Source organism: Hyperolius riggenbachi, chromosome 11 (genome assembly GCF_040937935.1).
Source record: "Hyperolius riggenbachi isolate aHypRig1 chromosome 11, aHypRig1.pri, whole genome shotgun sequence".
Lineage (NCBI taxonomy): Eukaryota > Metazoa > Chordata > Amphibia > Anura > Hyperoliidae > Hyperolius > Hyperolius riggenbachi.
Window position 1 is genome coordinate 226,716,908 of NC_090656.1, and position 21,890 is coordinate 226,738,797.

General features: G+C 46.3%; 1 protein-coding gene across 2 annotated transcripts in view; it reads right to left on the reverse strand.

The window, feature by feature from the left end:
- The window catches only part of SLC22A18 (solute carrier family 22 member 18), a 117,086-nt gene that overhangs the window by 62,635 nt on the left and 32,561 nt on the right, over positions 1 to 21,890 (reverse strand). For both annotated transcript variants that reach the window (XM_068261233.1, XM_068261232.1), the window contains exons 2-4: positions 20,058 to 20,155; positions 12,616 to 12,761; positions 8,956 to 9,088 (exon numbers count right to left, since the gene is read on the reverse strand). In XM_068261233.1, the coding sequence (XP_068117334.1) occupies positions 8,956 to 9,088; positions 12,616 to 12,761; positions 20,058 to 20,155 (377 nt within the window). The remainder of the gene's footprint in view (positions 1 to 8,955; positions 9,089 to 12,615; positions 12,762 to 20,057; positions 20,156 to 21,890) is intronic.

Here is a 21,890-nt window from a genome sequence, read left to right on the forward strand (position 1 = left end):
GGTCATCAAATTTGCAGATGACACCACTATCATCGGCCTAATTGGTAGCAACGGAGAGCAGGAGTACCGCAGCGAAGTCGAGATAATCTGTAACTGATGCAGAGACAACAACCTAGTACTCAACGCTGCAAAGACTGTGGAACTAGTTGTAGACTTCAGGAGGAACCCTCCCCCCCTCCCACCAGTCCTCATTGGGGGTACCGAAGTCTCGAGGGTGACATCCGTGCGGTTCCTCGGCACGACTCTCACCAACAACCTGAAGTGGGGGCAGAACACCTCCAAAATTCAGAAGAAATCTCAGCAGAGATTGTTCTTCCTGCGCCAACTGAAGAGATTTGGCATGCCCAGGGAACTACTGACCAGCTTCTATACTGCCACTATAGAATCCATCCTCTGCTCCTCAGTCATTGTCTGGTACGCGGGCGCAACGGCCAGGGATAAACACAAACTGCAGAGAGTCATAGCTGATGCAGAGAGAATCATCGGGTCTCCTCTTCCACCTCTTGATCTTCTCCACTCCGCTAGGATGATGAAGAGGGCCTCTGTGATATCTCGTGATCCCTCCCACCCAGGCAATCGCTACTTCAAGCTCCTCCCACTGGGCCGACGCTACAGGACTATAGCATGCAAAACCACTAGACGGAAGAACACCTTCTTCCCCCAAGCGGTTCGGCTGCTGAACACCAACCTCCCCCTGCCAGGCCCGCCTACCGGCATGCCCTAGCGGAGGGCCACCACCACCATCATTATTATTATTAACTAACAATTTATTTGGTCTGCTCCTGCACGGCTGACCCAGGACTGTCATGTATACCATTACTGCTGTTCTAAAAATTTTCTGTGTTGTGCGTCTTGTTCTCCTTTACTATGTCTATGTCTATGCCATGTGTACCACAAATAATTCCGAATACAGTCATTGCTGTACTTGGCGAAATAAATATGATTCTGATTCTGATAAATATGATTCTGATCTGGGAGAACTCATGGAGAAGCATGTGATCAGTATGGTCAGGTGACAGATATGTAAGTCTCTGATTTGCTAGTTATGATATGTGCTAAAGCAGGATGTGGAGTAGGCACTGGGGGCAACTATACTACTTATACTGGGGTAACTATACTACTTATACTGGGGCAACTATGCTACCTATACTGGGGTAACTATACTACTTATACTGGGGCAACTATGCTACCTATACTGGGGTAACTATACTACTTATACTGGGGCAACTATACTACCTATACTGGGGTAACTATACTACTTATACTGGGGAAACGATAGTACCTATTCTGGGGCAACTATACGACCTATACTGGGGAAACTATACTACCTATTCTGGGGCAACTATACTACCTATATTGGGGCAACTATACTACCTATTCTGGGGAAACTATACTACTTATACTGGTGCAACTATACTACCTATTCTGGGGCAACTATACTACCTATACTGGGGCAACTATACTACCTATTCTGGGGCAACTATACTACCTATACTGGGGCAGCTATACTACCTATACTGGGGAAACTATACTACCTATTCTGGGGCAACTATACTACCTATACTGGGGCAACTATACTACCTATTCTGGGGCAACTATACTACCTATACTGGGGCAACTATACTACCTATTCTGGGGCAACTATACTACCTATACTGGTGCAACTATACTACCTATACTGGGGAAACTATGCTACCTATTCTGGGGCAACTATACTACCTATACGGTGGCAACTATACTACCTATACTGGGGGCAACTATACTAGCTACCTATACTGGGGAAACAATACTACCTATACTGGAGCAACTATACTACCTATACTGGGGCAACTATACTACCTATACTGGGGCAAATATACCACCTATACTGGGGGCAACATTACTAGCTACCGGTACTGGAGCAACTATACCACCTATACTGGGGCAATTATACTACCTATACTGGGGCAACTATATTAGCTACCTATACTGGGGCAACTATACTACCTATACTGGGGCAAATATACCACCTATACTGGGGGCAAGATTACTAGCTACCGGTACTGGAGCAACTATACCACCTATACTGGGGCAATTATACTACCTATACTGGGACAACTATACCAATACTGGGGTAACTATACTACCTATACTGGAGCAACTATACTAGCTACCTATACTGCAGCAACTATACTACCTATACTGGGGCAACTATACTACCTATACTGTGGCAACTATACTATCTATACTGGGGGAAACTATATTAGCTACCTATACTGGGGAAACAATACTACCTATACTGGGGGCAACTATACTAGCTACCTCTGCTGGAGCAACTATACTATCTATACTGGGGCAACTATACTACCTATACTGCGGCAACTATATTAGCTACCTATACTGCAGCAACTATACTACCTATACTGGGGCAACTATACTACCTATACTGTGGCAACTATACTATCTATACTGGGGGAAACTATATTAGCTACCTATACTGAGGCAACTATACTACCTATACTGGAGCAACTATACTAGCTACCTATACTGCAGCAACTATACTACCTATACTGGGGCAACTATACTACCTATACTGTGGCAACTATACTATCTATACTGGGGGAAACTATATTAGCTACCTATACTGGGGAAACAATACTACCTATACTGGGGGCAACTATACTAGCTACCTCTGCTGGAGCAACTATACTATCTATACTGGGGCAACTATACTACCTATACTGCGGCAACTATATTAGCTACCTATTCTTGGCAACTATACTATCTATACTGGGGGCAACTATATTAGCTACCTACTGTATACTGGGGCAACTATACTACCTATACTGGGGCAACTACACTAGCTACCTATACTGGGTCAACTATACTGGAGGCAACTATGCTAGCTACCTATACTGGCGCAACTAAACTACCTATACTGGGGGCAACTATACTAGATACCTATACTGGGACAACTATACTGGCTACCTATAAAGGGGTAACAATATTGGCTACCTATACTGGGACAACTATACTGGATACCTATAAAGGGGCAACAATATTGGCTACTTATACTGGGACAACTATTCTGGCTACATGTAAAGAGGCAACAATATTGGCTACCTATACTGGGGGCAACTATACTAGCTGCCTATACTAGGGCAGCTATACTGGCTACCTATACTGGAGTCAACTATACCTGTCTATCCTATACAGAGGGCACGTATACCTGCCTACCTACCTACATATACTGAGGGTGAACATTTTCTGGTGCTGTGTGCAGTGGCGGCGCCACACTGGGGCTTACCCAGGCTTAAGCTCCAGCTGTCAACCTCTTAGCCCCCCTTAAAGCCACCCCCACGGCGGGCCGTGGCTGCGCGGTTCAGAACGTCAGAACTTGGAAGGAGGAGGAGGAAGAGGGCTGGCCTGTCAGACGTCCCTGCCTGTAATTATACTGACAGGTGCAGCCAGGCACAGTCAGAGCAGCCCGCAAGGGAAGGGGACATTCGGGGCAGTTAAATTTGAGTCACGTCACGTGACGACGTCCGTCACGTGACACTCACGTAGTGTGCAGCGCGCTCAGTCTCTCCTTCGCCTGGCTCGCACGGCTTCAGAGAGAAGCTTGCCACTGTCGCTCCGTCCAACCAACAGCCGTTGTATGTGGCAGCAGCAGCACCGGGGACTCAGTGCAGCCAGCCACACCAGACCAGACCAGACTGTGTCACTACTAGTGACTCAAGGTGGGTTACCGTGGGGTAGGCAGCCAACCTTTTTTTTTTGGGGGGGGGGGGGGCATGGGATGTGATGCTGATGTGACATGTGAGCCTGGGGCTCCCAGACCCAGACCACCACCAGCCAGGCCTGAGCCTCCCTCTCTCTCTCTGTCTCCCCTCTACTCCCCAACCCACCCCTCACCACCACCAGCCAGGCCTGAGCCTGAGGCTCCCAGACCCAGACCACCACCAGCTAGGCCTGACTCCCTCCCCCTCTCTCTCTGTCTCCCCTCTACTCCCCAACCCACCTCTCACCACCACCAGCCAGGCCTGAGCCTGGGGCCTCCCTCTTTCTCTCTCTCTCTCTCTCTCTCTCTCTCTCTCTCTCTCTCTCTCTCTCTCTGTCTCCCCTCTACTCCCCAACCCACCCCTCACCACCCAGGCCTGAGCCTGGGGCTCCCAGACCCAGCCCACCACCAGCCAGGCCTGAGCCTGGGGCCTCCCTCCCTCCCTCTCTGTCTCCCCTCTACTCCCCAACCCACCCCTCACCACCACCAGCCAGGCCTGAGCTGGGGGCCTCCCTCTCTCTCTCTCTGTCTCCCCTCTACTACCCAACCCACCCCTCACCACCACCAGCCAGGCCTGAGCCTGGGGCTCCCAGACCCAGCCCACCACCAGCCAGGCATGAGCCTGGGGCCTCCCTCCCTCTCTCTCTCTGTCTCCCCTCTACTCCCCAACCCACCCCACACCACCACCAGCCAGGCCTGAGCCTGGGGCCTCCAGCACACCACCAGGCAGGCCAGAGCTGCCCTGGGGCCCCCATCCCACCACTACCACCACCAGCAAGGCCTGAGCCTGGGGCCTCCAGCCCACCACCAGGCAAGCCAGAGCTGCGCTGGGGCCCCCAGCCCACCACCACCAGCCAGGTCTCAGGCCTCCAGACCACCACCAGCCAGGCCTGAGGTGCCCTGGGGCCCCCAGCCCACCATCACTAGCCTGACTACATATACTGGGGACAGCTATACGCCTGGCTACATATACTGGGGACACTGGCTGTCTGTCATTATGTGCATTAACTGGTGAAACGCTGTCTCTCATTACATGCATTTACTGGGGAAACGCTGTCTGTCATTATGTGCATTAACTGGTGAAAAGCTGTCTCTTATGTGCATTTAATGGGGAAACTCTGTCTGTCATTACGTACATTAACTGGCGAAAAGCTTTCTCTTATGTGCATTTACTGCAGAAACGCTGTCTGTCATTACGTGCATTTACTGGTGAAAAGCTGTCTCTTATGTGCATTTAATGGGGAAACGCTGTCTGTTATTACATGCATTTACTGGTGAAAAGCTGTCTGTCATTACGTGCATTTACTGGTGAAAAGCTGTCTGTCATTACGTGCATTTACTGGTGAAAAGCTGTCTCTTATGTGCATTTACTGGTGAAAGGCTGTCTGTCATTACGTGCGTTAGCTGGTGAAAAGCTGTCTCTTATGTGCATTTACTGGTGAAAAGCTGTCTCTTATGGGCATTAACTGGTGAAAGGCTGTCTGTCATTATGTGCATTAACTGGTGAAAAGCTGTCTCTTATGTGCATTTACTGGGAAATGCTGTCTGTCATTATGTGCATGAACTGGTGAAAAGTTGTCCCTTATGTGCATTTACTGTGGAAACGCAGTCTGTCATTATGTGCATTAACTGGTGAAAAGCTGTCTCTTATGTGCATTTAATGGGGAAACTGTCTGTCATTATGTGCATTAACTGGTGAAAAGCAGGCTCTTATGTGCATTTACTGCAGAAACGCAGTCTGTCATTATGTGCATTAACTGGTGAAAAGCTGTCTCTTATGTGCATTTAATGGGGAAACGCTAACTGTCATTACATGCATTAACTGCTGAAAAGCTGATTCTTATGTGCATTTACTGGTGAAAGGCTACCTGTCATTATGTGCGTTTACTTCATTTTTTTTTCCATGTAACTACGTTAGCTGGTACAACTACATTACAGTTAGCCCCGCCCACATGACATCATGACCACGCCCAATTTTTTGCCGCGGCGCGCGAAGCAAATCCCCCCCCCCCAAGCCCGGCCTGCCAGCCCTCGTGCCCCCTTTGAGCCCCCCCCAAAAATCTGAAGCTGGAGCCGCCACTGGCTGTGTGATCATTCCAAAAAAGGGGAGAGGCTGGGGGAATGCATCCTCATAAGTTTGCCTCAGGCAGCAAAATGTCTAGCACTGGCCCTGCATGCCAGTCTCCAGGAGGGGCCAGGAGGAAAGATGAGGTGTGACATGCTGGTTTCTAGAAAGGGACAGGAGGGAAGATGAATGAAGCCAGCAGACAATTTTCCATCTGAATCACCAGGAAGAAAAGATTTTATCACTTAGCTGTTGTCTGTTTCGTTTCCAAGGCAATAATTGTTTCCATTGTTACTTGTCATCAGACATATAAAAACGGGTTATGCAAAGAAATTACTCAATGCAAGAATTACAGACTGAATTCGTCATCAGTACCGACACAACCAAACTACCCATCTCCAATTAATTATAACCAACCGTAGCTATTGCACACGGCTTCATATTTATAGATAACTCAGTGCCTCATTACAGATAAACTGTTATTATCCGTAACACCTCTCGTCTTGTATATTGTCTGTGTAGTGATAGTGAGAATGCATAAATGTCTGGCAAGGGTAGGAGAGTCTTGCAGGAAGAGGAATCCAGTGACTGGGCAGCTTGTGAAAAGTCTTGCACATGAGGGAGAGTGGCCATATGACTGCAGAAAATGAGGAGAGTGTCGGATGCAAAGCTAGCATTGCTTCAATCGACAGATTACTATGAAAATCTGATTAAGATCCAGTGGTGCAAGGAAGTAAAATGATCAATACTCTCATACCACTTTAATATTGCAGATGTCATCTAAATACCATCTTAATGCCAATATGCAAAAACAACGTAAATGCATGCAAATACACAAATGAGGCCTGTGTATACACGGATTAGTAATGTGTGAAAATCGGAGTATCTTCTCCTCCTAATCACATTCACAAAAGAGACAACAGACATCAGATTACATTCCCAAAGAGAAAAAAAACCCCATCTGAATCGGTAGATCCCATTGCATTAAAGAGTCTGAAGCCATAAAAAATACCTTTTTTTACTTGCCAGTTTTCTTAAGCAATAAGATCATAGCTGATATGCTGCATCCCCACGGCACAACAAGATATTTATACCGCCAAAATCCAGGGGCAAAATTTCATGACTTTCCAGATCGTGGATTTTGCTGCCCGGGGGAGGCAGAGATTTGTGCATTAGCTCTGCCTCTAGTCGCGTCAATCTCCACCGATCTCCACCTCCCCCCCGCCCCTCTCTGTGAAAGAAGACAGAGGGGCGGGGAGAGACGTGTGATCAGCGGGGATTGACGCGAGCAGAGGCAGAGCTACTGCGCAAAGCTCTGCTTCTATCAGGAAGGAGCCCTGAATTTTGCCCCGGGGATTTCAGGGGTATAAATACATCAATCTGCCACAGGAATGTGGCATGTCAGCTATGATCGTATTGCTTAAGATAAATGACCAATAAAAAGAGGTATTTTTTTTAGCTTCAGACTCTCTTTAATGTCTGCCTCCTCCAGATCTCGTCCAGACCGCTCTTGTCTCCTGTCACCAGCACCGCCATGCTGCACCCGCACAAACACGGCAGCCAGGACAGTGTCTAGGCTACATTGCACCAGGACGAGAGTGTTAAAATCTGGATTCTAACACCCCCCCCCCCCCCCCCTCAGACGTTGAATGAAGTCAGCCAGAGGACGCCCAGGAGGAGTCAAGGAAAATGATTGCACTGTTCTTCGTTCTTCTTCCATTCGGCTGCACCGCGCATCACTGGCTCTCTACCGCCTACTGGTTATGTCCTTCTGTTTGCGCCCCCCTAATCCTGCTTGCTGATCTGCAGCCAGGGCGGGCGCCTGCCCGCACTGCCCAAGAAACGGCACCGCCTTGAAGAGGAGCATAACCGCGATGTTACTTCCAACAAGCCCTTGTTAGACTTATATCCCTGGAAAAACACATATATAAGTAGATAAATACTTGATCTACTTACATTACGCATGTGTTGTACTGTCCACGTTTTGATTTCAGTGAATTTTATATAGTAAATAAAGAGAACACTGTTCAAGGTGTTTTCCATCTTTATTGCCTCTGACTGAAGCCATTTATTTCCTCACTTACTCTTTTTTTTTTCTCCTAGAAACTGCACTGTCATATCTAGCTTGCTTTGTAAACACACGTGAGCTCAGCATAGATCATATTTCAGCAGCTTTTCCCTTCTCAACCTCCTGTCACACTGAACTGCCCTCAGCCAATCACTGAGGAGCAGTAATGTGGAAGGGGAGATAGCAAGCTTCCCTCTCCCCAGCAATGTACCAGAATAGAGCCAGGCTGACTGAGATGAGGTTCATTACAGCAGAAACCTTTATGATTATATTTGAATGCTTGCAATGCAGGGTAAGGTTGCAGGCTGCGTAATAAACACAGAGCAGTGGGTAAATGGAATTTTAGTTTGTGGTTGACAATCCCGCTTTAAAGTGGATCCGAGATAAACTTTTACTCATCGCATAATTGTGTTCCTTTCATATAGTTTATAGGGCATTCCTCACGCTAAATACTTTTTTTGTTTTGTTTTAATACTTTAATTCCCTATAAACTAAACAAGCCTCGCCCACAGCTTTTCAGAGAGCCTTGGCACTCAGTCCCAGGTAGCAGGGGCTTATGGGAGCTCAGTTTGGGCAGGAGGAGGAGGAGGTTACTAGCCATTGATTACAGAGGCAGAGGGGAGGAGGAGAGGGAACTGAATTTACACACAGGCAAGCTGATAGCATCTCCAGCTCTCAGCCTGTGAGAATGTGACAAACAGAACATGGCTGCCCTCATATCACAGCAATAAATAATCAACGTTTAAAGCTGTTTGCAGCTAGATTTGCTGTGTAAACTATCTAAACTTTAGATAAGATATATAAACAAGTTACTTGTTATAGTTAGTTTTAAATCTCAGATCCGCTTTAAGAATAATCTACGAAAAACTGAAGAACGGGTTTAATGATGTAACGTCTGAACTCTGCTGCAGACAAACACGCAGACATTAAACTGTGAATCTCGCCTGCAACCTCCGTAATAGAGGCTATCACCTATCGGAAATGATGCTGGAAATACAGGAGCGCTTTACTGTATTATCGAATCGTTTTTCTGATTTGTGCATCTCTTTAGCAGAATCTCACCCAAATCTGGACGCCAAGAATCCTCCCAGCGACGATCCGATGATGATCCCCACGCCAAAGCAGAGCCCCAACTTCCCCAGGGAGCCGGCTCGTTCCTCGGGGGTGGACTGGTCAGTGATGATCATCTGAGCCCCTGGGAGGCGGGACAAGATGGAGGCGTTACTCAGGCAACCATTCCTCACATCACTTCTAGTGCAAGGAAGACAATCGGTATATCACATGTACAAAATATCATGGATATCACATCATGGAGGCAGGAAGCATTCCTGAAATAGTCTACACACTGTCACAATAAGACCCCAAAGTGCTACATTTCTAAAGGTGCATACACACATCCAATATTGATTGGCCAATCACTGACCAATTTTACAACCTCCATGTAGCATGAGGGCCAACAGACTTTGAATGCTATGAACAGCTTGTGTAGGTAAGTTCTCATACTACATGAAGGTGGTAAAATTAGCCCCTGTGTAACTCTCTAGTAAGGCCACATCTGGAATATGGAATTCAGTTCTGGGCACCACATTACAGGAAAGATATTGAAGTTTTAGAGCAGGTGCAGAGACGAGCAACAAAATTGATACGTGGGATGAAAGGTCTCGCTTACCAAGAAAGGTTAGATAAACTGGGTTTATTTAGTCTAGAGAAAAGACGCCTTAGAGGGGATCTAATTAACATGTATAAATACATCAGAGGGCAATATAATAGCTTGGCGGATGAGCTTTTTGTCCCTAGGCCTTCTCAAAGGACTAGAGGACATGATCTGCGCATGGAGGAAAAACGTTTTAGCCATTTATTTAGGAAAGGTTTCTTTACAGTAAGAGTGATTAAGATGTGGAATGCATTGCCACAGGAAGTAGTTATGGCAAACTATATCAGCATGTAAAGGGGGCTTAAATGCTTTCCTTGTGTTGAAAGACATCCATGCCTACAATTACAATGATGTTGATCCAGGGATTTTATCTGATTGCCATCTGTAGTGGGGAAGGAATTTTTTTCCCTTTTGGGGCTAATTGGACCATGCCTTGTAAGGGTTTTCGCCTTCCTCTGGATCAACAGGGATATGTGAGGGAGCAGGCTGGTGTTGTACTTTATACTGGTTGAACTCGATGGACGTATGTCTTTTTTCAACCAAAATAACTATGTAACTATGATTGGCCAATCAAAGTTGGATGTGTGTACCAGGCTTTACTTCTATATCAGCCGCCCCGTGACGATCCAATTTTACCTTCCAATTGACCTTGCGAACTGATAAATGCGATCAGAAGGAAACTATCAGGCCCATACACTGAATAAAAATGATAACCAATCAATTCATTTCAGATAGAATCCATCTGAAAAATGAATCAATGATCCGATCATTTGATGTTGATTGGCACTGCTAACAGTATACAATATAATCCAATTGATCGATCGATGATAGAAAGCAAAATTGCATAGTTTGGCCAGCTTAAAGCTCACCTGTACTGAGAGGGATAGGGAGGCTGCCATATTTATTTCCTTATAAACAATGCTGATTGCCTGGCTGTCCTGCTGCTCCTCTGCCTCTAATAGTTTTAGCCATAGACCCTGAACAAGCTTGCAGATCAGGTGCTCTGACTGAGGTGTGACTGGATTAGCTGCATGCTTGTTTCAGGTGTGTGATTCAGATACTACTGATGCCAGGAAGATTAGCAGGACAGCCAGGCAACTGGTATTGTTAAAAAGGAAATAAATATGGCAGCCTTCATATCACTCTCGCTTCAGGTGGTGTGTGTGTGTGCTTTTTCTTCCCAAGTAGTGTATTATCTATAGTTATCCAGGGTACAAAACTTTGCTGCAATACTGCCATCTAGAGGAAGTTACTGATACTACACACTACATGAAAAAAAGGAAAACCGCCGAAACATTGAGGCAGGGAACACACTTGTCTGTTTTCGTGCGCGTTTTCTGCACAGAAAAACTGAGAACTCATGTTAATCAATGTGCTAGTCCACACTTAATATGTTGTTCGCGCGCAGAAAAAAAACTGACATTCTGCATCCTGATTCTGCACATTTTGTTAGTTTTCTCTATCAACTACATCAGCTGCTGTGAAAAAAACGTGCGCGTTTTCCTGCATAGAAACACACTTGGTGTGCAGAAAAAGTATGCAGGAAAACGCGCACGTTTTTTTCACAGCAGCTGATGTAGTTGATAGAGAAAACTAACAAAATGTGCAGAATCAGGATGCAGAATGTCAGTTTTTTTTCTGCGCGCGAACAACATATTAAGTGTGGACTAGCACATTGATTAACATGAGTTCTCAGTTTTTCTGTGCAGAAAACGCGCACGAAAACAGACAAGTGTGTTCCCTGCCTGATTGTTTTGTGTGTTGAAACTTGAAAGGATACCTTAGCATTCCTAAATTTTAAAAACGGGTATGGGGGGCAGTCATGTGTAGCAGGCAGTCCTCATGCCCACTGCTCCCCCTGTTCTCCTCCATCGCCTCTGTTATAATGTAAAGGCTGCTCACAGCTACTTTCGGTTCAGCCAGGGTCGGTGAGCAGTGTGCAGGCGCTGCCCGGCGCTGCGCATCCTTGATTACATGCCTATGGCCAGGAGCGCTCTGCGCATGTACGCTATGTATTTGTGATGTCAGGGTTTAGAGCTTCTAGTAAGCAGGGGCTTAACAAACACAGACACACAGAACATTTATATTGTGCTTTTCTCCTGGCGGACTCAAAGCGCCAGAACTGCAGCCACTAGTGCGCGCTCTATAGGCAGTAGCAGTGTTAGGGAGACTTGCCCAAGGTCTCCTACTGAATAGGTGCTGGCTTACTGAACAGGCAGAGCCTAGCTTCGAAACCAGGTCTCCTGTGTTAGAGGCAGAGCCCTTAACCACTACACTATCCAGCCACTCCTGTAACAATCACCCCTACAGTGGATGCAACTACGGGGGGGCCTGGGGGGAGCCCGGCAGCTCTGAAGACCGCACAGGGCCATTTTTATGGGCGGGCATGGCACAGTGCAGGAGGGAGGAGCTGCAGGTACACATGGTTACATTGCCCCCCCCCCCCTTTCAGCGCTCCCTCCTTCAGAAATTCACTCTTCAAAAAATCACTCTACTTCCTGATTAGTGGAAGTGGGGTGTGGGGCGGAGACAGAGAAGGCCGGCGGCGTGTGAACCTCCAGCGCATGGAACGCAGAAGAGGTGAAGGGGTAGTCGGGGCCCCCTTTTCCGTGGCTGCTCCCCTATCCAGACCACTTATACTTAACTACCTATATTGGGGGCAACTATACCAGACTACCTATACTGGGGTAACTATACCGGGGGGAACTATGCCTTGCTATCTATACTGAGGGCATTTATATCTGGCTACCTATACTGAGGCACCTATACCTGGCTATCTATACTGGGCGCACCTATACTTGGCTACCTATACTGGAGGCACCTATACTGGGGGCACCTATACCTGGCTACCTATATTGCTGGAACCTATATCAGGCTACCTATACTGGGGACACCTACAGCTTGCTACCTATTCTCGGGGCACCTATAGCTTGCTACCTATATGGGGGAACGGGCACCTATGCCTGGCTACCTACAGTGTAACATCTGGATTGTGTGTGTGTGCGGCTGTGCGCACAGAAGATATAATGAGAGGGGGGCGCCCAGAGGCGGGGGGTGATATACAGTACCTGGCAGGCCGTGCATGAAGATAGACGGCAGGCGGGACAGGAACAGGAGGGGGATATTCGTGGTAAACGCCAGGAGGAGGTAATAGACGGACGCAGACAGGCAGGAGAGCGTCAGTGCGGCCCGGGCGCCATATTGATCTGAAAACCTGCAGGACACAAAACACACAATCATCATAATTCATGATATTTTTGTGTTAAGTTAACCACTTATGGTCTTAACACCCCTTAAAGTGAACCTCCGGACTAAAAATCTACTCAGCAGAACTGAAAAGCTTGGTGTTTCTTTAAAGAGAACCCGAGGTGGGGTTCTAACAATGCAATGCACATACAGAGGCTAGGTCTGCCTATACAGCCCAACCTCTGTTGCTATTTCAATCCCCCCTAACTTCCCCCTGCACTCTGCAATCAGCTATAAATCACAGCCGCGCTGTGTGGGCTGTGTTTACATCTGTCTTGTCAGTCTGCTGCTCCCCCCACCTCCTGCAGACTTCCTGTCCCACCCGCCTCCCTTTCCTCCAATCAGCAGTGAGAGAAGGGACGCGGACAGGGTCCGGAGCTATGCAGGAGGCGGAGGGAGCGGCAGACTGCCAGGACAGATGTAAACACAGCCCTCTCTGACACGCTGTGTGTCAGCAGCGCGGCTGTTATTTATAGCTGATTACAGAGTGCAGGGGGAAGTTAGGAGGAATTGAAATAGCAACAGAGGTTGGGCTGTATAGGCAGACCAAGCCTTTGTATGTGGATTGCATTGTTAGAACCCCGCCTCGGGTTCTCTTCAACAGTTTCACAGCATCAGAACTTTGTTTTTCTTACCAAAGCATCATTTTTAGCTGCATTTTTAGCTAAGCTCCTCCCCATCAAAGAAAACTGCCCGGGCTTTTTTCCCTGATGCTGTGCAAAGCATGATGGTATTTCCTATGTTGTTATTCATGTTGCCTAGCAAATGGGAGGAGTGATCAGCACACAGGACAGTTGGAACTGTGTCTCATGCTCCCTGTCACCTCCTTTCAACCAAAAAGATGGCTGCCCTCATGGAATCAAACATTTGCCTGTTCTTTTAAAACAAGGTGGGTAAGAGATTATTTTATCTATCTATTTTAATTAACATAACTAATATAACTTAATGAGAGTATGTTTGTTTAGGCTGAAGTTCATCTTTAAGGACCAGACACTTTTTTTTTCCATTCAGACCACTGCAGCTTTAACGGTTTATTGCTCGGTCATACAGCCTGCCACCTAAATGAATTTTACCTCCTTTTCTTGTCACTAATACATCGTTCTTTTGGTGCTATTTGATTGCTGCTGTGATTTTTAGTTTTTATTATATTCATCAAAAAAGACATGAATTTTGTCAAAAAAATGATTTTTTTAACTTTCTGTGCTGACAGTTTTCAAATAAAGTAAAATTTCTATATACATTTTTGTCCAAATTTATTGTGCTACAAGTCTTTGATAAAAAAAAAAATCCAATAAGTGTATATTTATTGGTTTGGGTAAAAAGTTATAGCGTTTACAAACTATGGTGCAAAAAGTGAATTTTCCCATTTTAAAGCATCTCTGACTTTTCTGAGCACCTGTCATGTTTCATGAGGTGCTAAAATTCCAGGATAGTATAAATACCCCCCAAATGACCCCATTTAGGAAAGAAGACATCCCAAAGTATTCACTGAGAGGCATGGTGAGTTCATAGAAGATTTTATTTTTTGGCACAAGTTAGCGGAAAATGACACTTTGCGACAAGAAAAAAAAAAAATTCCATTTCTTCTAACTTGTGACAAAAAAAAAATGAAATCTGCCACATACTCACCATGCTCCTCTCTGAATACCTTGAAGTGTCTACTTTCCAAAATGGGGTCATTTGTGGGGTGTGTTTACTGTCCTGGTATTTTGGGGGGTGCTATGAAGATAACATGCTCTATGACTAATGCTGGGGATACACGGTACGTTTCTGTACCGTGTATCGGCCAGCTGATAATATTCATGTGGCCCGATCATGCCGCTCGACCCTCACCCGCTCAATCCCCGCCGGTGGACAGTGGCAGGGAATCGAGCGGTGATAAGGAAGCGGCGGCGGGGATGAGCGGCAATCGATCCGCACGCACAGACGAGTGGGGATGCGACGGCATCGAGCTGCTGGCTCGATCCGGTGCATAAAACGAGCTGTGTATGCCCGGCATAATGCTGGGGATACACAGTACGTTTCTGTACCGTGTATCGACCAGCTGATCCGGCCATCTGATAACATTCAGCTGGCCCGATCAAGCCGCATGACCCGCGCCCGCTCCATTCCCCCTGGCGGACAATGTCAGGGAATCGAGCGGTGATAAGGAAGGTACATAGCAAGGAAATGAACAGCGCTACTTAAAAAGAGTGCAAGCCCCACTTGTGGGATATAATACACTCCGAGCATACACATGGCCTGTCTACCACTGGAGGAGGATGTTAGTTTCCTGTAACAGCTTGCATGCAACCTATTAAGTACTCGTCCCTCCCACTGCGAAGAAGTCGATCCTCCATGGGAGGGGCCTAACACTAACTAAATCCTAACTTATGTATATGCATAGCCTGGGTGCGGCTAATCAAATAAAATCGAAAATTGAAAATTGCGCAAAAGGTGGATCAGCGCAACACCAGGCCGCCTCCGAATGGCCTCCAATCAGAGGTGCGCTGAGCCACCACAGAAACTACAAACGCACCTTGAACCCAAACAGAAGCTCTGCATATACACCAAAAGCATGGCTGTTAAGTGGGAGCAGCTGACCAAAAACGAAATAAATTAGTACATAGCAAGGAAATGAACAGCGCTACTTAAAACCAGATGAGTGCCTACCTGCAAAAGAGTGATAAGGAAGGGCCGGCGGGGACGAGCGGAAATCTATCCACACGCACGGACGAGTGGGGATGCACCAGCATAGAGCCACTGGCTCGATCCGGCGCATAAAACGAGCAGTGTATGCTCCGAATAAGGGTATTATTTTACCAGGAATTTGGGCATTGGAAGTTATTGGAAGGTCTTTGATTTCTAGTCCGAATGAGTTGTTCCATTCAATAAAAATAATTATAATAACTGTAATCTAACACATGCAAGTGTCTGTCCAGGAATCCAGGGAACTTTGCCTTTGTACTGTCTATTACAGCCTTGTCCTGTGTGGGAAAAGCTAAAGGTCAGTCCAGGCTAAGCCATCCAGGACAGTATCTGTCACTCTGTGAATGATTGACAGAGCTCCGCCCAGTGGCCGGGGACTGTATGACAGAGGTGACTGTCCAGCCGACCAGCTCCCACCTCTGCTGCATAAACAAACATTATACAGCATTTCAGTGCTGTTACATTATTTACTATCAGGCTGTAATCTCCAGCACAATCTTACATCACCCTACAGATATAAGCTTTATAAAGCAAATTACCAGCATGTGACTTATTATACTGCTGAATATAACTCAGCAGCTGCGCTGCACAGAAACGACAAAAGGCTTCACCACAGTAAAGAGAATAAACTTTATTAAAAGACACACAGGTTAGCAGCTTATACTGTACATAGGGGAAGTTAGCAGAGATTAGTACACACTGCAGCTAGTTTACTATCAGTACAGGCATAGAGTAGCAGATTATACTATACATACTGGAGGTAGCAGAGATCATCAGCACATGCTGCAGCTGGGTTACTATCAGTACATGCACAGAGTAACAGCTCATACAGTACATACCAGGGGCAGCAGAGACGCACTGCAGCTAGTTTACTATCAGTACAGGCACGTACACACGCACTACGTAAACCAACGACGGGTCCGTCAGACCCTCCCGCTGGGCGGACTTTCAGCAGACAGTAGTGTGTGTGTACGCACTGTCGGCGGACTGATAAGGTTGTTCGATCGTTCAGGAACAGCCTTATCAGTCCGCAGACAGTGCATACACACACACTACTGTCTGCTGAAAGTCCGCCCAGCGGGAGGGTCTGACGGACCCGTCATTGGCTTCCGTAGTGCGTGTGTACGCACTTTTACAGCTTATACTGTACATACTGGAGGTAGCAGAGATCAGCACACTCTGCAGCTACTTTACTATCAGTATAGGCACAGATTAACAGCTTTTACAGTACATACTGAAGGCAGCAGAGATCAGCATACACTGCAGCTAGATTACTATCAGCACAGGCACAGAGTAACAGCTTATACTGTACATACTGGAGGTAGCAGAGATCAGCACACGCTGCAGCTAGTTTACTATCAATACAGGGCAGAGACAGCTTATACTGTAAATACTAGAGGCAACAGAATTCTACGCATGCTGCAGCTAATTTACTATCAGTACAGTACTATAAGCAACAGCTTATACTGTACATACTGGAGGCAGCAGAAATCAGCACACTCTGCAGCTAGTTTACTATCAGTACAGGCACAGAGTAACAGCTTACACTGTACATACTGGTAGCAGCAGGAATTGTTACAAGCTGCAGCTAGTTTACTATCAGCATGGGTACATAGTAACTGTTTATCTTGTACCTATTAGAGCAGTCATTCCCAACCCGTGTGCCACAACACATTCATGTGTCGCAGCAGCATGCCAGCATCGGGTATGTGTCGCCACTCGCCGCCCGCTCTGTCTATCCCCACTTCTCCCAGCCTCTGCTCCGTCTGTAATTAGAGCAGTGCTACAAGAAAATGGCCGCCGATGTCCACAAATTTTGTGGACATCGGTGGCCATTTTCTTGTAACTATCTAACTACGGATGGAGAGGAGGCGGGGAGTGAAGGGCCTGTGACGGAGGAGGGGGGCGCCGGGTACCCGCATAGAGGAATCGGCCGCCAGCTGAAAAGGATACACGAGCGGCAGCTATGGGAATAGAGGGGGAAGCAGGCTGGCCACCTACCTGCATTAACTATAATGGAGGAAACTATACTATACTTCCTACAATGGGGCAACTATACTACCCCTACTGGCCCACCTATACTACCCATACTGGGGCAGCTATATTACCTATACAGGGCAGCTATACTATCTATGCAGGGGCAGCTATACTACCTATACCGAGAAACTATACTACCTATACTGGGGCAGCTATACTACCTATACCGAGAAACTATACTACTTATACTGGGGCAGCTATACTAACTATACTGGGGCAGCTATACTACCTATACTGAGGCAGCTATACTACCTATACAGGGCAGCTATACTACCTATACAGGGCAGCTATACTACCTATACAGGGCAGCTATACTACCTATACAGGGCAGCTATACTACCTATACTGGGGCAGCTATACTACCTATACCGCGAAACTATACTACTTATACTGGGGCAGCTATACTAACTATACTGGGGCAGCTATACTACCTATACTGAGGCAGCTATACTACCTATACAGGGCAGCTATACTACCTATACAGGGCAGCTATACTACCTATACAGGGCAGCTATACTACCTATACAGGGCAGCTATACTACTTATACTGGGGCAGCTATACTAACTATACTGGGGCAGCTATACTACCTATACAGGGCAGCTATACTACATATACTGGGGCAGCTATACTGCAGAGCTATACTACCTATACAGGGCAGCTATACTACCTATACTGGGGAGCTATACTACTTATACTGGGGCAGCTATACTACCTGTACTGGGGAGCTATACTACTTATACTGGGGCAGCTATACTACCTATACTAGGGTGCAATACTACTTATACTGGGGCAGCTATACTACCTATACTCGGGAGCTATACTACTTATACTGGGGCAGGTATACTACCTATACTGGGGCAGCTATACTACCTATACTGGGGAGCTATAGTACTTATACTGGGGCAGCTATATTGCCTACACTTGGGAGCTATACTACCTATACTGGAGAGCTATACTACTTATATTGGGGCAGCTATACTACCTATACTGGGGAGTTATACTACTTATACTGGGGCAGCTATACTACCTATACTGGGGCAGCTATACTACCTATACTGGGGCAGCTATACTACCTATACTGGGGCAGCTATACTACCTATCCAGGGCAGTTATACTACCTATCCAGGGCAGCTATACTACCTATACTGGGGAGTTATACTACTTACAGTATACTGGGGCAGCTATACTACCTATACTGGGGCAGCTATACTACCTATACTGGGGCAGCTATACTACCTATCCAGGGCAGCTATACTACCTATCCAGGGCAGCTATACTACCTATACTGTGGCAGCTATACTACCTATACTGTGGCAGCTATACTACCAATACTGTGGCAGCTATACTACCTATACTGGGGAGCTATACTACCAATACTGTGGCAGCTATACTACCTATACTGTGGCAGCTATACTACCTATACTGGGGAGCTATACTACCTATACTGTGGCAGCTATACTACCTATACTGGGGAGCTATACTACCTATACTGGGGAGCTATACTACCAATACTGTGGCAGCTATACTACCTATACTGGGGAGCTATACTACCTATACTGTGGCAGCTATACTACCTATACTGGGGAGCTATACTACCTATACTGGGGCAGCTATACTACCCATACTGGGGCAGCTATACTACCTATACACATGTTATGTGTCACGGAGATCTGAGCGCTTGGCGTGATGTGTCATGACTTTAAAAAGGTTGGGAACCACTGATCTATGGGATCCAGAGACTTTCCTCTACATAGGTGAGTATTATTTATTATTATTTAGTTTTTATGCAGCGCAGTACAAAGTATATTGTCTTGTTACTTAACTGTCCGTCAGTGGAGCTCACACTTGAATCCCTGCCGTAGTCATGTCTATGTATGGATCGTGTATTGTATGTATCATTGTTTAAGGGCAATTTAGGGGAGGCCAATCAAGGTATATGTATGTTTTTGGGATGTGGGAGGAAACTGGAGTGCCGGGAGGAAACCCACGCAGACACAGAGAGAACATACAAACGCCTTGCAGATAGTGCCCTGGCTGGGAGATGAACCGGGGACCCAGCGCTGCAAGGCAAGAGTGCTGACCACTACACCACCGTGCTATCGAACCCTTCCCCCCCCCCCCCCCCCCCTTCCCCATGTGTCAGGTCTGCTGGAAGGAAAACACGCAGGATAATGGATAATTCATCCCCACAACCTTCAGCCAAGTCCTGCAGTTCAGCGGCAGTGAAATCTGGCGGATGCCCCAGAACGTGGGACACTTTGCTCACATGGCACACGCCCAATCACTTGCGGCCACTGGTCTTAGATGACCTGAGGTGACAGAAATAATCATGTGACACACACGGTACATCCAAATTCAGGGGCTTACTATCTGGGTGCATTTACTAATGGTATATTTCATCTTTTAACACAAATAAGATTTAATGATATATATTTCAGCGTTGGGAGATCTTCCAGCAAAATTACTTCTGTTTGAATGCAAATTATATTCAGCCTGGAAATGGGCCAATCAGAATTGATTGGGCGGAGGGGGTCTTACCTGCCAAAAATGGGTCCTCCCACCAGCTGAAGGATTCCAAATACTGTTTGTAGGTAGCCAAAGCCCACTGTGTCCAGACTGAGGGTCTTCGCCAGATACTGAAATACGAGAGGACGGATGAAGGAGGTTAGTCGTGACGAAAGACAGAAACTTCACCTAATAAGGAGGTGGGGGACTCGTACTTCATATGAGATGTCTCTTATCTGACCAACCAATCGGTTGTCAGATGATCTCTCCTCACCCCCACCAAATACAATCAGCTCCTGTCTATGGGCAGCTAAATCTGAAATTCACTCATCATTTATCCATTTATTATAAACACGTATCAGGATGGTCATGCTGCCCCTACCCTGTGAAATGCCTTGCCAAACTTAAAGAGAATCTGTAACCAAGAATTGAACTTCATCCCAGTCAGTAGCTGATACCCCCAAACAGATCATCAGAGGGGTCTGTATGGCTGATATTGTGGAGGAACCCCTCCCACAGTGTGATGTCAGGACCATGGTCTTGATAGTTTCCTGTCTGTGAACCTAGCTAGCTACATTGTGGGAAATAACAGCTGTTTACAGCTGTTTCTAACTGCCAAAAAAGCAAGCAGCTTCTCCTTCCAGTGATATCACCTGCCAGCAGTAAAAATGTCATGATGTGATAAATGTCAGAATGTATATCAGGGAGAGGAAAGATTTTACAATGGGCAAACACTGACTTAATCATTTATACATAGATCAGGAATAATCATTGCCTGTTTTCCACAGTGGCACAAACTAAGAGTGACTCAGCAGAAAATTGTGACTTGACTGAGAAGGCTGGACTGTTATAATTATCCTAACATTTGTATAGTGCTTTTCTTTTGTTGGGCTCAAAGCACTAAAGGGTGTGCGTTTAAAGCGGGGTGTATCTAGGTAATATAGTGCCTATGGCAAAGACTGATATGGCACCCCCCCCCACCACCCACCACCACCACCCACCACCACCACCACCGGTCACACCACCTTGCCCCATAATAACAGCTACTTTTCTTGCAATAATACTATACAAGTATAGGTAGCCCCCAGGTTGCTAGTGCTGCTCTCCACAGCTGTTTTTAATGATCACGAGGTCGGACTCCGAATTCGTGATCCCCTCTCGATCACGGATTCAGTTCCGAATGCATGTGATTGTGGTCCAAATCTGGCTCGTGATCACGGATTTAGCCGTGATCATGGCCGTGATGATCACCTGAAAACCTGCCGACTTTATCGGTTAATAGCAAAGCCTCCTTACATGCTAGAAACACCAATTTTGCCGGATATGTTAAATAGAACAGTGGGGAAACATTTTTTTCAAAAAGACCTTATAGTTTTTGAGAAAATCGATATTAAAGTTTCAAAGGAAAATGGTATACATTTAAGTGCGGTAAATGACAGTTCATGTATTTACCGCATTTACATGTATACTTTTTGCCTTTAAAACTTCCTTTGAAATTTTAAAAATCGATTTTCTCAAAAACTATAAGGTCTTTTTGATAAAAAAAATGTTCCCACTGTTCTTCTTAACGTATCCGGCAAATTTGGTGTTTATATCATGTAAGGGGGCTTTGCTATTAACCGCTAAAGTCGGCGGGTTTTGGCGGGTTTTTAATCACCAAGGGCTGGTGCACACCAAAGCGGTTCTGGAGCGTTTTTTAAAACGCTTGCAGGGGAAAAACCACTTGGCTAATGAAAGTGAATGGGATGGTGCACACCAAAGCGGTTCGTTTTTCCCACAAACACAAACTCGGGGGCTGCAGCATTTTTAGATTTCAGAGGCGTTTCTGCCTCAATGTTAGCCACTTCAGCCTACAGTGCTGTTCAC